Here is a 17,454-nt window from a genome sequence, read left to right as displayed (position 1 = left end):
TAAAGCTAACTGTGTGACTAAACTTATTTTCTAATTGGGACAATGGTTATGTATTTTTGTGTTGTTTTTAATAATCTCCCTCAGTAAAATGTAATCATTTTATTTCCTCAGAAATTACATAAACTTTACACAAGTTCTAAATTACAATGCATTTTTTTACAATTCATCTGATTGCTTTAAAGCATGGTAGAAATATTTACAATATTCATGAAGTTGAGCAACGAGTAAATGGATCACGATCTGGAAAATTGAATTAACTTTTATTTTTGCAGAGTTCATGGGCCAAATGGCCTAATATGTAATTATCCACAGTTTTTTTTCTATATTGTATTACCTTTCGTTAACCCAATGCACCCGAAATGCTGGGATGAACTGGTGGTTTACTTCCATAAATATTAATTGGGCTCATGCAAAAAAAATCTGCACAATTAGTCATGTTTTCAAGTTAAAAAATTTCAGGTCACTTTAAGAATGAACTACCGGTACTTAGAAATCAATCTTTATTTAAATTACAGTTTACACAGTTTTAGAGAGATCCATTATTGGTTTATAATGACTAGTTATCATTACAAAACTGCACAAATGTAACTTGCTGCAAATGACTCCGTTATGTTGATTTGTATGGGCAAATACTGTAACTTACTACAATCTGAGTGCAAGACAAGAACAAATGTTGTGGCACAGCACTCCGCATATTCCAGTGTTATCAAAACACAATGGTGCAGCTTAAGTCTATCTTTTGTATATCTACAAACTTTCTCCTTAATTACAATGACCAGTTATAAATTTCATTCATCCTTTCAGAGTTCAAATTTATTCAAGGTTTCACTGGCAAATTAGAAGCAACAGTAAGGCAGCACATCAAAATCAGACAAAAGCTGCACTGCTGGTTGTACTTTGGCTCCAACTGTAACAAGCCTGAATTGCCAATCAACCCAGTTAATAAATTCTGCCTTCGATAAATTCTGTTTTACAACTGTTAAATCGTTACCTGCTGCTTTTTACAAGACATAATTTACTGCAGTAGTTTTTCAGTATATTGACAGTTACTTAAGGATTATACTGGTCTATCAATTAAAAACTTCTTCGGCTTCCCATAGCAGAATATCACGTTTGTTTTGATTCTCTGTCAGCTGCATCAGAATTAGCACAGATCTGTGTATTTCCAAATACGGTATTGTTGTCCACACCTTCGGGAAATTCCAATTTCTCGCAGATCAGTTGTTTTAGAGGTAAATACTGCGAGATCTCATTTGGATCAGTGAAAAGATATTGTGGAACATTCTGAAAACAAAAAGCATATTGTTTATGTCTGGAGAGCAATCTATACAATGTCCCACCAGCCCCATCCAAGATGCTAACATACGAATACATAATATATTCATTTGTTCAGTTCAGACAAAATGAATTAATACATCTACATAAATTACAAAATTGATTTCCATACAAATGGCAAACTAAGCATTCTTGTGTTATTACTGCACGGACTGCAATATATGGGGGCACATGAAACAGGAGCAGGAGTCGGCCACCTGGCCCATTGAGCCTGCTCAGCCATTCAGTAACATCATGGCTGAACTGCCCATTGACTCAGCTCCATCTACACATCTTTCGCCCATAACCTTCAATTGATTCAGTTATTTATTTAGCAATATGGCACGGAGTAGGCCCTTCCAGCCCTTCAAGACATGCCACCCCAGCAATCCCCGGCAAACCCAACTAATCCTCCCCTACGTGGGACAATTTACTGTGACCAATTAACCAGCTGGCATGTCTTTGGAATGTGGGTGTAAACCTAGGTGAACCTAGGGAAAACCCATGCATTTCACAGGGAGGACATGCAGACTCCTTAGAGATGGGGCTGAATTGAACTCCAAACTCCTGAACATTCCAATCTGTAACAGCGTTGTGCTAACCACTACGCTAGTGACAATACAGTGATTTGCATCTTGGCCGCAGAAGAATGCTGTTTCATTTGACTGTATTCATGTGTATGGTTGAATGACAAAATAAAAAAAGCTTGAAATTACATAAACACAGTTTTCTGGATTGATTCATTCTTCTACTATGCAAAAATATATGCAACTGTCTTAAGTATATTTAATGAGGTAGCCTCTACTGTTTCACTGGTAAAGAATTCAACAGATTCACTACTCTCTGGGAAAAGCATTACCTCATCTCCAGACTAGATCTATTCATGTAAGGAGACCAAACTGTACTAGTACTCCAGATGCCACCTGACCAGTACTCTGTATGGTTGCAGCACAACTCAATTCCTTAGTTCTTAACTACAAAGAGCTAAGGACTAACATACCAAATATGAATGTTGGATCTTCCTGTTAACAAGTGAAAGGTATTTGCAATTCATCTACTCAGTAAAAATGAATTCAGTTATTTCTAAGACAGCTTTTGAAAATTCTGGTTTAAGATGTCATTGGTGAACTTCAGCGACTTCTTGTTGGTGGCCAATGAAACAAAGAAAACAACTAAATACTTGGTTAATCACAATTTTTCTGGTAAATGATCATCACAAACAATAGCCTGTAACTTCCCTTTGGATGGAGGCAATTTGATGTGGCAGTACCAAGATGAGGCAGTGGGCCCCTTGCTGAGTGAGGAAGAGCCAAGGTTCAATTGATTTAAGCATCAAGCCAAATCGAGGTGGCAGGCCAAATTAGAAAGGTTAAATTGAGGTGGTGGGGTTCAGGCCCCAGAGTGCATTGAAGCAACCGAACCCAATGTTTGGACGTTGATTTAGGCGCCAGGCCACATTGAAAAGGTCAGGGCTGAGGTGAGGGACAGGCTGGTTCAGCTCGCTGCTCAGTTCTGTGCTGAACAAAGGGTCTGTGGAGTGACTCTTTTTGTGGATTTCAGTTCAGTACACTACTTGCTTACGTTTATTGTTTGCATGACGTGTTTTTTCTTCCTCCATACTCTGCACATTGAGTGTTTGACATGTTTTTTAAAAAAAGGGTTCGCTTGGGTTTCTTTGCTTTATGGCTGCCTATTAGGAGATGAATGTCAAGGCTGTATAATTATACACACTTTGATAATAAGCGTACACTCACTTTGAAGATATCAACAATTCCGACCTACATTTCAGAATAATCAAAACAGAAGATGAAAAGTATTTTGTAATTTAGTGATGCACTGCCAAATATCTATTAATTCACAGGTTTTATCATTTCAAATCACAACTATTAAAGAAGGTACCTGAAGAGCTGATATATAACTTTCCCGGGTACTGTACTCAGAAAGAAGGTAGTTTTTGTCAGCCTAAGGAAGAAAAATCTGTTTAAATAACTAATATTCTTTATTTAAGTAATGCAAGTACGTTTTATAGTAATTTACCTTTTTAAAAAACTTTACATTATATTTTGGACTTCTCTCTAAATATACAACATAGAGGCTGGTTTCTTATGAAACAGCAAAATACACCAACATTTAATTTCTCTTTGTTCTTTAAGAACTTAGATTTTAAAGAACAAAGAGAAATTAATAATTCCTATTAAAACTGAGATACAATGCATGGGAGTTATGACTTCTTTTAAAAATATAATGTCAGGAACAACAACATCATGTAGGAGGTACAGAAGCATAAAGGCAAACACTCAGCGATTCAGGAACAGCTTCTTCCCCTCTGCCATCCAAATCCTAAATGGACAATGAACCATTAAACCTAACCTCACTTCTTTAATATAGATTATTCCTTTTTTTGCATGATTTTTAATTTATTCAACGTACGTATACTGTAATTGATTTACTTATTATTTTATTTTTAATTCTTCTATATTCATGTATTGCATTGGACTGCTGCTGCTAAGTTAACAAATTTCATGACACATGCCAGTGATAATAAACCTGATTCTGATTTTTCCTTTCTTTATGTGGAATGAGTATTTACAAAATTTTCAGCTTTTAGATGATCAGCATCTGAAACACTATTATGTTCGACAATGAACAGAAATATATTGGAATTTTTAAAACTGCAATACTTAAATTTTCCCTTAGTAATACAAATTACATTTTGAAAATCTTGAGACAACAATAAATGAAAATTATAAAACCCTCTCTAATTTATTTATACTGATCAAACCTACATTATTCAATTATTTCAATTTTTTTCAAATGATCTCACACATTTCTCAGTACTTCAACCAGGGATTAAGACACCCAATAGAGGATTCAAGATTAAGAACACTAAAGAGCAATACAAAAAATGGTATCTTAAAAAGTCACGTCTAAAAAATTAAAATAGAAGACTTCTAAAACCATGTAATAAAAACTGCCAAACACAGCATGCACCTCTTGCAAAAGATCAATCTCACCCTTGGTAAGATATACCAGGGTGGAAGATAATATAAAATTATAACCCAAATTGATTACGTGATAGAGGAAGATAAATTCAGCTCCAAAACTAGACTATTACGGATTTAAATAGAATACTGTTTTTAATTATAGCCATACTCTAATGCATAAAATAGTTATTTTATATATAAACCCCATTTCCAGAAAAGTTGGGAGATTTTCCAAAATGCAATCAAAACAAAAATCTGTGATATGTTAACTCACATGAACCTTTATTTAACTGACAAAAGTACAAAGAAAAGATTTTCAATAGTTTTACTGACCAACTTAATTGTATTTTTTAAATATACACAAATTTAGAATTTGATGGCTGCAACACACTCAACAAAAGTTGGGACAGAGTTAAAATAAGATTGAAAAGTGCACAGAATATTCAACTAACACCGGTTTGGAAGACTCCACATTAAGCAGGCTAATTGGTAGCAAGTGAGGTATCATGACTGGGTATAAAAGTAGCGTCCATCAAAGGCTCAGTCTTTGCAAGCAAGGATGGGTCGTGGCTCACCCCATTGTGCCAAAATTCGTGAGAGAATTGTTAGTCAGTTCAAAAGGAACATTTCCCAATGCAAGATGGCAGAGAATTTAGGTCTTTCAACATCTACAGTACATAATATTGTGAAAAGAGTCAGAGAATTCAGAGACATCTCAGTGCATAAAGGGCAAGGTCGGAAACCACTGTTAAATGCGTGTGATCTTCGAGCCCTCAGGCGACACTGCCTAAGAAACCGTCGTGCTACTGTGACAACTATAGCCACCTGGGCTTGGGAGTACTTTGGAAAACCATTGTCAGTTAACACAGTCCGTCACTGCATCCAGAAATGCAACTTGAAACTGTATTACGCAAGGAGGAAGCCATACATCAACTCTATGCAGAAACACCGGCGAGTTCTCTGGGCCCGAGCTCATCTCAGATGGACCGAAAGACTGTGGAACCGTGTGCTGTGGTCAGATGAGTCCACATTTCAGCTAGTTTTCGGAAAAAACGGACATCCAGTTCTCCGTGCCAAAGATGAAAACGACCATCCTGATTGTTATCAGCGAAAGGTGCAAACGCCAGCATCTGTGATGGTATGGGGGTGCATCAGTGCCCACGGCATGGGTGAGTTGCGTGTATGTGAAGGTACCATTGACTCTGAGGCATATATTAGGATTTTAGAGAGACATATGTTGCCATCAAGGTGACGTCTCTTCCCGGGATGTCCATGCTTATTTCAGCAGGACAATGCCAGACCACATTCTGCAAGGGCTACAGCAGCGTGGCTTTGTAGACACAGAGTGCGTGTGCTTGATTGGCCTGCTGCCAGTCCAGACCTATCTCCTATTGAACACGTATGGCGCATCATGAAGAGGAGAATCAGACAACGGAGACCACCGACTGTTGAGCAGCTGAAGTCTTATATCAAACAAGAATGCACAAAATTTCCAATTGCAAATCTTCTACAATTAGTATCCTCAGTTCCAAAACGATTAAAAAGTGTTAATAAAAGGAAAGGTGATGTAACACAGTGGTAAACATGCCTCTGTACCAATTTTTGTTGAGTGTGTTACAGCCATCAAATTCTAAATTTGTGTATATTTACAAAATACAATTAAGTTGGTCAGTAAAACTATTGAAAATCTTTTCTTTGTACTTTTGTCAGTTAAATAAAGGTTCACGTGAATTAACATATCAGAGATTTTTGTTTTTATTGCATTTTGGAAAATATCCCAACTTTTCTGGAAATGGGGCTTGTACATTGCAAGTTCCCACGAACACTAATGCGAAAACAACCAGTTAATCTGATTTCGGAATGGTTGAGACACTCAGATAACCTCCCTGATCTTCTTCAAAATAATACCCTGGGATCTTTTTTTGCATCCAATTGGAGGCCTTGTAGGTAGCACTTCAAAAAGCGTAACTTTCCTTTGTTTATGCAGACTTACATGATTTAGTACCAAACTCAGAGATGAGAGCACAACATAGTCATAGCTGTTACCCATCAAAGAATAAAAGTACTAAACAAATTATGAACTATCTAATCCAAACCTGAAAATAGCCAAACATTCTGTAATGAGTAGGAGAAAGTGTAGCAAGTTACAATACTTCGGAATGAATTCATGCAGCATTGGATTGGGGATGATCTAATCATAATTACCCAGTAATCCTGTTTAATGGTCAAACCAAAAGTACATAGGATAATTAAGGAGTGACAGGTTTACATATCACAAGTTTAAAATTGCAGATTGAATGCATTAAGCTAACTAATCAGAAATTGATGAATTGCTTAACTTTAATATTATCCTACTAAAAATGAAGAATAAAACAAATCTGTTTATCCATTCTCTCCTCTACATCGGAGACACCAAACAAAGATAGAATGATCACTTCTGTTGAGCACCTTTTTGCACTGTCCACCACAAAAGGCAAAATCTTCTGGAGGCTACTCATTTCAATTTGACTTCCCATTCTGACACGTCTGTCCGTGAACTCCTTAACTGCCACGATTAGGCCAAACTCAGGTTAGAGAAGAAACACTTCACACCAGTAGTCCCCAGCCTGACGGCAACCTATAGGAATTACTGGAAGTCAATTTCTCTGAACTTCCAGTAATTTCTCTCCTCCCTCCTTCTCTCTTTTTCCATTCCCCATTTTGGTTTCCTTCTCATCCTTTCTTTTCTCCTAACCTATCCATCAGCTCCTTCTGGTTCCCTCCTTTCCTTTCTTCCTTCCATGGTCCATTCTCCTCTCCTATGAGTTTCCTCTTTCAGCTATCCCTTCCCAGCTTCCTACTTCACCCACCTTCCCCCTCATTTAGTCTCATCTATCATCTGCCAGTTTGTACTCCTTCCCCTTCTCACAATTTGTTTTGCTTCTCCCCTCTTTCTTTCTAGTCCTAATGAAGGGTCTTGGCCTACAATTTCCACCATTTATTCCCCTCCATAAATGCTGCATCATCTGCTGAGTTCCTTCAGCATTTTGTGTGTGTTATACAAGATTTTCAGCTGTGGAATCTCTTTTACTTATCCATTCTTACCTCATGATAAACTCTTGTGTCACTTGTTCGAATGAGTACACCATCAACTCTCAAGAAAAATCTCAACAGAACAAAGAAACTAGATGGCATCACTCTCTGGAAGAGGAAAGTGAAATAATTAATCATACTACACACATCAATCTCAATTTCCTATGCCACAAGAACTTAGTCAACAATTCCATATTTCTTTTATATATCTGAGTTATAGTTTAATAGAAAATTCTGACAAAGAAATTAGTGTATCGCAACAAAATATAATTTCAAACAAAGAATGACTCCCTTTAAACAAATGAACACAGGTGAACCTTAGCAATTTTTTAAACTGCAGAATAGCCGGCTGAACAATCTTGTCTTCCTATTTTCTTGAAAGTACTGTCCTTTTTGTAAACAAAACTTTTAACTTAAATTCACCAAGATTTAAAATTTCAACAAAAAAAAAGACATCTTAACCATAAATTGGGAAAACACCATACACAGAAACTTACGTCAGAAGTTTTTGAAGAGCATAAGGATTAGAATGTAGACCATAAGATACAGGAACAGAATTAGGGTATTCAGCCGATCAAGTCTGCTCCACCATTTCATCATGGTGGATCCATTATACCTCTCAGCCCCAATCTCCTGCCTTCTCCCCGTATCCTTTCATGCCTTGACTAATCAAAAATCTAACAACCTCCGCCTTAAATATACCCAACGACAGCCTCCACAGCCACCTGTGGCAATGAATTCCACAGATTCACCACTCTCTGGCTAAAGAAATTCCTCTTCATCTCCATTCTAAAAGGATGCCCCTCTATTCTGAGATTGTGTCCTCAGGTCGTAAGACTTCCCCACTATAGGAAACACCCTTTCCCTATCTCCCTTTCAAAATTTGATAGAATGAGTGGTGCCCTCATTGAAGCATCTGAATTCCAGTGAGTATAGGCCCAAAGCCATCAAACACTCTTCATAGGACAAGCCTTTCAATCCCAGGCTTGAATGTTCATTTTTGTGAACATCCTTTGGATCCTCTCCAATGTCAACAGTTTTCTTAGATAAGGGTTCCAAAACTGCTCACAATTCTCCATGAGGCCTTTCCAGTGCTTTATATCCTAGTCCTCTTGAAATGAAAGCTAACAATGTATTTTCCTTCCTCACCACTGACTCATCCTGTAAAAATTAACCTTTAAGGAACCCTGCACAAAACTCCCAAGTCCCTTTGGACCTCAGATTTCTAGTATCAAAATAAAAGGCCTGGGCTGCAATAACTAAGTCACACTGAAGGACATATTATTAAAACACCTCAGGCAAGTTAACACCAACTCCATATGGTTTATGGACATGATATAAATAATTTCTACCAATAAAGCATCACAAAATTATCATAGTGCATTTTCAACATTTGCTTAGTGGATTATTAGTTAATAAATAGTTTTCATTGTTCTGATGCTCTTAGCTGAATAATAATTCTATTTTAGCTTGCTTTGCAATAAGGGATGGGTACTATTTTTCCTCAAGAGGAAACTGACATATGATACATCTTACCACTTTTACGCTCAGCATGGAAACACCATGATCATGAAGTTCATCTTCAAACAACAGAACTTCTTCAAAATACATGATTTGCTCTCTTGTTTTCAACTTCTCCAAATCAATGCGTTCAGTTGTGGGAGTGACCTACAAGAGATGAATATATACAATTCATCCAAAAGAAGAATGACAATTGATTGTTTAACTGGTTACATTTATGTAGCAGCTTTAACTTACAATACATCTTAAGTTGCTTCTCAAAAGGATGAAATAATTCAGCAAAATGTGACACCACACAATAAGGAAAAAGTAGTCAATAGGAAAAAAGTAGGAAAAATGGTCAATAGTGTGTTCAAAAAGATAGATTTGTTGGACAGAAGAAGGTGGCGGGGAATTGGTAACAGAGTTTGGGGACTTGGCAGCTAAAAGGTAGAGAGAGTAGATTCAAGAGACTTGGACTAAAAAGTTCATTTAAAGGTTGGCTCAGACGAAACGGGCATTGAGGATGAATTTTAATACAGAATATGTTATAGCTTAAATGCACAGTCCAAAGCTCATCTCAATCAAAAGTAACATAACACACTGAACAACTTAGTTCAGCTTCCAATAGCTATAGTATGGAGTAGCAGTGAGTACCATATAAAATGGATTCTCTTTCCATTATGGTGGTGCTGAATATCCTGAGGAAACTAATTTTCTGCTTCACAATGATGAGAAATAGGAAGGGTCAAAGAATAAGGCAGTTATTCAAAGCAGAAAATACTGGCAAAACATAGAAGGTAATGCAACATCTGTGGAAAGAAAAAGTATTGATGGTTTCTCATAGAATAGGTATCTATTATCTTTGTATCACATTAAATGACACATATTTAACGATTGCTCATTTGGCCAAGTATACTCCTCTAAAAAAAGCCTTAAAGATCACTGACATAGTAAGGAGAGTGGAATTAACAGCTTACCTTCAGCTTTAAATTATCACCAAATAATGTTCCTTTATAGTGTGTGGTAAATGTCCAGTCATAAGGTTTAACAATCTTTGAGTGTTCAGAATCCGCCCTGAGATTAAAATAATTGTGCAGTTTTAAAATAATGCAAAAATATAATCATTTAATAAGCAATCAGATTTCAAAATATCCCTTCTGAGAACTAGAATAATCATGAAATCCATAAGATACATTTTTAGTTAAATTCCTCATAATTAAAATCAAATTTTAATGCCTGAAAAATAATCAGAAACTCCAAAAGGTAAATCCAGATATATTTAATCAAATATCTGAACAATCACCATACTGCCAAAAACATGTTTAGTTCCGAAAGCAATGTTCATCATTTGCACTGTTATTTGCTCACCTGCTCTCCTGCCAAGCCTCTGCACATGCTACTTTAACTGTACCATGTCCATTATCCACTGTCCTCAAGGCATCTGTTGCATTAAATACAATGCCGAATCCACCAGCATGTTGAACCCTTAAAACATTATCACCAAACAACATCTCTGGAAGGGAATGCATCTTCATTTCTTCAGCTAACCTGTTGGTTCAGATTACATTATGAAAAAGCTTAACAATAAAATGCATTTAAGTTTAAGAGTCTGTACAAACTCACAAATTTGTCCATTTTTGTATTTGCAGTTTGTTATCTTTTGTATGTACATTGGTTGTTGGTCTTTCTCATGTGTTGCTTTTCACTGATTATATTGTGTTACTTTGTATCTACTGTGAATGTCCACAAGATAATGAATCTCTGCAGTATATGTTGATATATATGTACTTTGATAATAAATTTACTTTGAATTTTGTTCTATATTTGAATTCAAATTTAAGCACATACCACCAAGCATGGAAAATAAAGAATATAAGATAATGATCATTTATCATTGTGGATAAGTTTATAGATTTCTTGAAAATTGAGGAGAATAACATACTACATTCATCAATAATTGAATACACTGATCCAGAATATTAAAATACCATAAGTTAATAAATACATTCAGTTTAAAAAAATGAAAGATGGTTCTAATTTATTACTTCTCAATATCCTTTGATTTCATAATATGACTTTTGTTGGCAGTGAGCTTCCATGGTCCAAAGTTAAATTCTTGTTTGCTGTTTTTGAAACTTTGCGTTGTCATAATGGCAAAGTGTCAGCTAAAATTAAAGAAAAAAATCACAGTTACTATTTGATTTATCTCAGCTATACCACATATGCAAAATAATAATGCAATTAGTAAATTATGTACCTAAACATCTGTTAAATGATTACAGCAATGAACATTGAGATCAGTAAGATTCTTGTAATCCAAAATAGTTTTGATGTAATATTAATTGTATCTGACTTATTAGGTTTTGCAGAACTTCTTTTCTGAGAGCTAAGTGAAGAAGCTGATCAGGCAATAGACTTCAACTTACTCCGAGAGCTCCAAAAATGTAATTTCAGACTGCTGTTGGACAAAAGGAACTAGTAGATTTGAATGAATCAAGGACAGGGAAGCAGTCAAACTAACTGTCTTTGTTTCCCCAGTTTGTGAACTCTGAACTTGTTTTTGCTCTGTGATAATCTAATCAGATTGGACACAAGGCGCTTGGGTAATGACCTGCTAAACTTGAAACCATTCTCAAATGAGTAGCTATTTATTATGTAAAATTTGAAATATTGCAGAATATTAGTAGCTCAGGTTGGCTATTTGGAAGTTTGCTTGTTCACCAAGCTTGGCAAAATGTTTGCAAATGTTCCAGCTCCAATCGAGAAGCCATCAACAGTGCGCAGTTGAGAGTACTGTCTCCTCAGAATGCCGGATTATATACTCCTTCAGAGTCCGAATGGATATTGATTAGACATCTTGATCCGACCGGCTGGTTCAAAGCACTTTAGTTCAGCAGAAGATTCTGATTGGCTAGCTTCGAGGGAGGTCCATTGAAAGTGTTTGCTTTGCTGTCCAGACCCCACAATTACTGGCAATTCATTGATTGCTAATGTTGTTGTTTCTCCTTTCTCCATAAGAGCTCATATATCAGATCTATGTTGATGTATTTGTAAATGGATCCTTCTGTAGAGAACCACACTTCGAGAAATTTTCGCTCTTTTTTGGTTCTTGAGTCAACACTGGTTGTCGTCCAGTTGAAATGGTGTCCTTCGTTTTCATGAGCTGATACTAGCAAGAGTGGGTCGTGCCTTCTGCTCGCTAGCTGATGCTCACATAGCCTAGTTGATAGTTTTCTTCTTGTTTGACCGACGTAGTATTTGTCCCTGTCACTACATTGGATTTTGTAGATAACATTTGTTCGGTCAGTCACATTTTGTTGCGCTTTGAGTTTTGATAGGTTCCTCCTCAAAGTTGCTGTCAGTTTGTAAACAACTGTGATATTGGGTTGCTGAAGCAGCTTGCTGTCAATTCCGAAACCTTCTTTATGTACGGCAATACAAATCATTTATTCATCGTTCGTGTACACTGTAGGAGACCAACTATTGTGGATGTAAGCTTCCCCACAGACACATGGAGATTCAAAATGGGACTATGAGTAATAGATGGTCCGCAGTAGAAACTCCTTTTTAACTGGTATTATATTTTCTGTTCTTCAATTGTTCATGAAAGGTCAGGAAAACTGTGTGCACACAGGTATCGGTTGTCTAAGTACACACGTTCTTCAGTTGAGACAATAAAGGTATTTGTCGGTAAATTCAGATTCTCTCTATGCCTTTCTGATCATTATTACAAGGGGTGATTCTTGTAACAGAATTGGTGCCCTTGTTGGGGGTTTAAGGATAAATCTCTTCGTTCAGTAGGAGACTCGAGTTGGACCACGTGAGTGAGGTACAGAGAGATCTGGGGCTGGATGATGAGCTGTTACTTATCCAGGATGAAGAATTCAGGAAATTCTGCTAATCCAAAGGACTTAATTGTTTTGATTGGGGGGGATACCTCCAGAAATGTGTGTTGGGGGAGCAGCCGCAATATGAGGAGTCTGTCAATCACCTGGCTGCAAAGGGAAAACTGCTGGGGATGCCCGTTGGAAAATTGCCCAAGGGAAGCTGTTGGGCAGGAAGCTTAAACAATTACAAACACTAGTAGCAGTTGGCTATTTAACTGAGGATTTGATTGAATTACGACAGAATGACAAAACAGAAAGGCAAAGGTTAGAAACAGAAAACGAATATCAGCATGAAGCAGAAGCTGAATGAGATGGGTTACAACAGGAAATTCTACGATATCAGCAAAAAGCAGAAGCCAAGTGAGGTAGGTTACGACAGAAATCCTAGAAAACCAGCATAAAGGTGAAACCGAGCAGGAGGGGTTAGAAGAACACAAAAGGATCCTAAAGGAGGTAGAGAAAGTGTTACTGATTTACAGGGTCAAAGAGATATGGACGATGCATATGAACCAGCTTCAGTTGAAGTGTGAGAAATTACTTAAAGAAGAAAGTAAACAAGAGGAAGCAGCTGCAAAAGATGAAGTGGAAGGATTAAGGAAACAGTGTAAAGATGGCTATGAAAGCAATTCAGAAATCAACACAGGAAAGGAAGAGTAACACTAGCAATCCTGCAAAGTGTTTAAATCAGATACTACACTTCCAGGACCAACTTGCTGCACAAATAGGAATACTATATGCTTTTGGATCTGAAAGGGGGAGGAAGTTACTAGATACGGTTATAATAATTATGAAGCACCATTTCCTAAGGAACTCCCACCGACAACCTTCAACGGGAGCCGGTGCTACCACCTGCACAATTGGCACCCCTAGTCACTATCAGAGTGGGGGAAGGGGTAAGAACCGGAAGAGGAAATCAGAATTACAATATAACGTACACTACACTATTGTAACATATCAACTCCTGCCTGAGGAGTGACATTGATCTGCTCCAGTTTGCCTACAAGTCAACAGTAGATACCACTTCATTGGCTCTTCACTCAACCCTGGAACATCTGGACAGTGAAGATACATACATCATGATGCTCTTCATTGACTACAGCTCAGCATTCAAAATTATCATCTCTCAAAACCAATTAATAAGCTCCAAGACCTAAACCACAATTATCTCCTTTGTGCAACTGGATCCTACATTTTTCACTTGCTGACCTTAGTCAGTTCAGATTGGCAACAACATCTCCTCTACGATTTCTTATCAGCAGCACAAGGCTGTGTGCTTAGCCCCCTGCTCCACTCTCTTTACAACTATGACTGTGTGGCTAAACACAGATCCAATGCCATATTCAAGTTTGCTGATGAAATTACTAGATACCTTGTCATAGGCAGAATGAAGGATATTGGAAACTGGCTGAGTAGTACTATAACGACTTATTACTCAATGTCAGCAAAACCAAAGAGCTGTGTATTGACTTCTGGAGGAGGAAACCAGAGGTCCCTAAGACAGTCCTCATCAGGAGGTCAGAGGTGGAGAGGATCAGCAACTTCAAGTTCCTCAGCATTACCATTTCAGAAGCTCTGTCCTGGATCCAGACCCTAACTGCCAACCTAAAAAAAGCACAGTTGTGCCTCCATTTTCTTCTAAGTTTGTGAAGATTCAGCATGTCATCTAAAACTTTGACAAACTTCTGTAGATGTACAGTGGAGAGTCTACTGATTGTTTGCATCATAACCTGGTATAGAAACATCAAAGCCCTTGATCGTAAAAGCCTACAAAAAGCAATGGATACAGCCCAGTCTATCACAAGTAAAGTCCTCCCCACCATTGAACATAGCATATCAACAAGTACAGGAAAGCAACATCCATCAAGGACCTCCCCCCCCCACTCATACTCGCTTCTCACTGCTGCCATCAAGAAGGAGATACAGGAGCCTCAGGACCCACGTCACCAGGTTCAGGGATGGTTATTACCCCTTAACGATCAGGCTCTTGAACCAGAGGGGATAAATTCACTTACCCCAACAACGAAATGTTTGCACAACTCATGGTCACACTTTCAAGGACTCATCTCAAGTTCTCGATATTTATTATTTATTTATTATTATTTTGTTTGTTTTATTTTTTGTATTTGAACAATTTATTGTCTTTTGCACATTGGATGTTTGTCCATATTGTTGTGTGCAGCTTTTCATTGATTCTATTGTTGTTTCTTTGTATGTATTGTGAATTCCTACAATAAAATGAATCTTAGGGTTGAGTATGGCGACATTTGTATTTCAAAGTTCAAAAGATCAAAGTAAATTTATTATCAAAGTACTTATAACACCATATACAACCTTGAGATTCATTTCCTTGTGGGCATACACAGTAAATCCAAGAAACTTAATAGAATCAATGAAAGGCCTTTAATAATGAACCTACTTTGAACGTTTGCCATATGCTCCATTTCCTACCACTTTCCAAAGACAAGCTGGCAGATCACAGTAAACTAACCCTCAAGGTAGGCAAGTAGCAAAAGATTGGGAAAATAAGGGTGCTGATGGCTATGGACTTGCAACACTTTTCTGTATTGAAATATCCCAAGTGACAGCATTGTAATTTGTAGGTACCAAACAGAGTAAGTATATTCACAAAAACTTAAAAAACCTCATCAATGGGATATTTAAACCATATTGCAGTCTGGACTCTGTCCAATGTCATATCCAGGGACCATGCCAGCAGAGTTCATTCCAATCCACTTTCTTCACAGTCGTTCCCAATCCAGCTACTACTGGACTCATCATCATCCAAATACTATCCAACAATTGCTGCAAATTTACCCATATTGAGAATATTATCACTCAGTCTCCATACGAATAGCACCTACCAATCTATCTTCTGTTCTCCTCGTAACCAATGTTATTATCCTGGTGATATGACTCTACCACACACTATCCTAATTTTACCCAACAAACTTCTCTGTTTTATTTGAAATCACACACTCAATTCCATAATCTTCTACCAACTTATTTACTCACTCGTTTAATTCACTTGAATAATTTTAAAGTGCCCTGTCTCCTTTGGACAATCTTTGCCCCTTCTAATGCCACCCCAATCTCTTTATGTCTACTGTATTTTTTTCAATGTCCTATTATCACTAGCAGTTTTTTTTTGATGTACTGGTAACCACCCAATCTTTTTTTCTCCACTTTCCCCATCACTCCCAAATCATACCAATCCTTCCCCTTCACACACCTCCATCTTCCTATTTCCTTCCCTTTTCTGACTCCTTTGCTCCCCGATCCTTGCACACCCTGACCACCCCCTCACCCGTCACCTTCCTTCGCTTACCCTGGCCTCACCTGTCACCCTCCTTCCCTTCCCTTCGCCTCACCCCTCACCCTCCTCCGCTTCCCCTCGCCTCACCCGTCACCCTCCTTCCCTTCCCTTCCCCTCGCCTCACCCGTCACCCTCCTTCCCTTTCCTTCGCCTCACCCCTCACCCTCCTCCGCTTCCCCTCGCCTCACCCGTCACCCTCCTTCCCTTCGCCTCACCCCTCACCCTCCTTCGCTTCCCCTCGCCTCACCCGTCACCCTCCTTCCCTTCCCCTCGCCTCACCCGTCACCCTCCTTCCCTTCCCCTCGCCTCACCCGTCACCCTCCGCCTCACCCCTCACCCTCCTCCGCTTCCCCTCGCCTCACCCGTCACCCTCCTTCCCTTCCCCTCGCCTCACCCGTCACCCTCCTTCCCTTCCCCTCGCCTCACCCGTCACCCTCCTCCGCTTCCCCTCGCCTCACCAGTCACCTTCCTTCCCTTCCCTTCCCCTCCTCTCCTCATGCCTCGCCCGTCACCCTCTTTCCCTTCCCCTCGCCTCACCGCCTCCTTGCGCTCAGATCCGACGCGCCGCCGTTGCTCTGGTGTTTTCTCGAGGCCGGGTCCGACGTGATTCCAGCCCGGTATCACCCCCTTCCCGACAGAGAGTTCCGCTTTCTCACATTACAGTCCCTCGGGACAAAGAGGACAACTTCATCATAAAATTAATAAAAATATTCAAAACACTTTACCTCTTGGCTTTTTCCTGTTTGTGATTTCAATTATGAAAAACATTCAATAATTGTCCGAGGTCCTTCTGCTTAAAGTGTCCGTTGGGACCGTAATCAAAGAGAAAAAAATGTTTGTGATAAAATCCAGGAGATGGCTATAGAATACAGATCTATTTCTTTCCGTGCAATGACTCTCCTTAGCACTAACTTTTGTCTGATAACTTACCCATGAACATTGATTTGTTGCTCTCTCCGCAAAGTGAATATGCAAGTTAACCACCACTGGCCGTGTGTCTTTATTTATCTGATATGTAGTTGCACAGACTGAACACATTGGCGATGAGTACAAACCTGAATGTCAGCGAGTATCACCAACTGCACCGACAGTAACAAGATGACAGAACACGGAGGAAGGGGGAGAGACAGCGAGAGGAATGAGTGAACCAGTACAGAGAAGGCAATCACGGATGCTAGCACAAGGATGCGTGAGTGACTGTGCACAGTACATAGTGAGAGATGTACAGAAGTGTAACAGAAGTGAAAATAACATGATGATGGCCTTAGTCGGGAAAGTTGACATACTTAATAGTGCTAATGAGGACTGAGAATCGTATATCGAGAGGGTTGAACTGTATTATAATGCTAACGATGTGGATGAGGAAAAGAAAGTCTCCACA

General features: G+C 38.6%; 1 protein-coding gene across 2 annotated transcripts; it reads right to left on the bottom strand.

Moving 5' to 3' along the window:
• Positions 1 to 483: 483 nt before the first annotated feature.
• On the bottom strand, positions 484 to 16,713 carry tiprl (TIP41, TOR signaling pathway regulator-like (S. cerevisiae)). 2 transcript variants are annotated; one of them, XM_073045576.1, is made up of 8 exons: positions 16,611 to 16,713; positions 10,919 to 11,038; positions 10,242 to 10,421; positions 9,851 to 9,947; positions 8,907 to 9,038; positions 7,383 to 7,478; positions 3,214 to 3,276; positions 484 to 1,284 (listed from the first exon to the last, which is right to left on the bottom strand). In XM_073045576.1, exons 2-8 carry the CDS (start codon positions 11,020 to 11,022, stop codon positions 1,108 to 1,110), a joined length of 849 nt encoding a protein of 282 aa, XP_072901677.1. In that variant the 5' UTR covers positions 11,023 to 11,038; positions 16,611 to 16,713; the 3' UTR covers positions 484 to 1,107. The 2 variants fall into 2 exon arrangements, with proteins under 2 accessions (XP_072901677.1, XP_072901678.1); XM_073045577.1 differs by lacking the exon at positions 16,611 to 16,713 and adding an exon at positions 15,622 to 16,066.
• Between the last annotated feature and the right edge of the window lie 741 nt (positions 16,714 to 17,454).

Source organism: Hemitrygon akajei, chromosome 5, assembly GCF_048418815.1.
Source record: "Hemitrygon akajei chromosome 5, sHemAka1.3, whole genome shotgun sequence".
Classification (NCBI taxonomy): Eukaryota; Metazoa; Chordata; class Chondrichthyes; order Myliobatiformes; family Dasyatidae; genus Hemitrygon; species Hemitrygon akajei.
The sequence above is the reverse complement of the archived record's forward strand: the minus strand, read 5'-3'. Positions and strand labels throughout refer to the sequence as shown.

Excerpts from the sequence above, each read along its gene's own strand:
- tiprl (XM_073045576.1), bottom strand. The coding sequence starts at position 11,022 with ATGACAACGCAAAGTTTCAAAAACAGCAAACAAGAATTTAACTTTGGA. Across the intron at positions 7,479-8,906 it reads CCATGCTGAGCGTAAAAGTG|AGAGTGATGCCATCTAGTTT; the intron begins GTAAGATGTATC and ends TTCCTCTTCCAG. Across the intron at positions 1,285-3,213 it reads GTTATATATCAGCTCTTCAG|AATGTTCCACAATATCTTTT; the intron begins GTACCTTCTTTA and ends TTTTGTTTTCAG.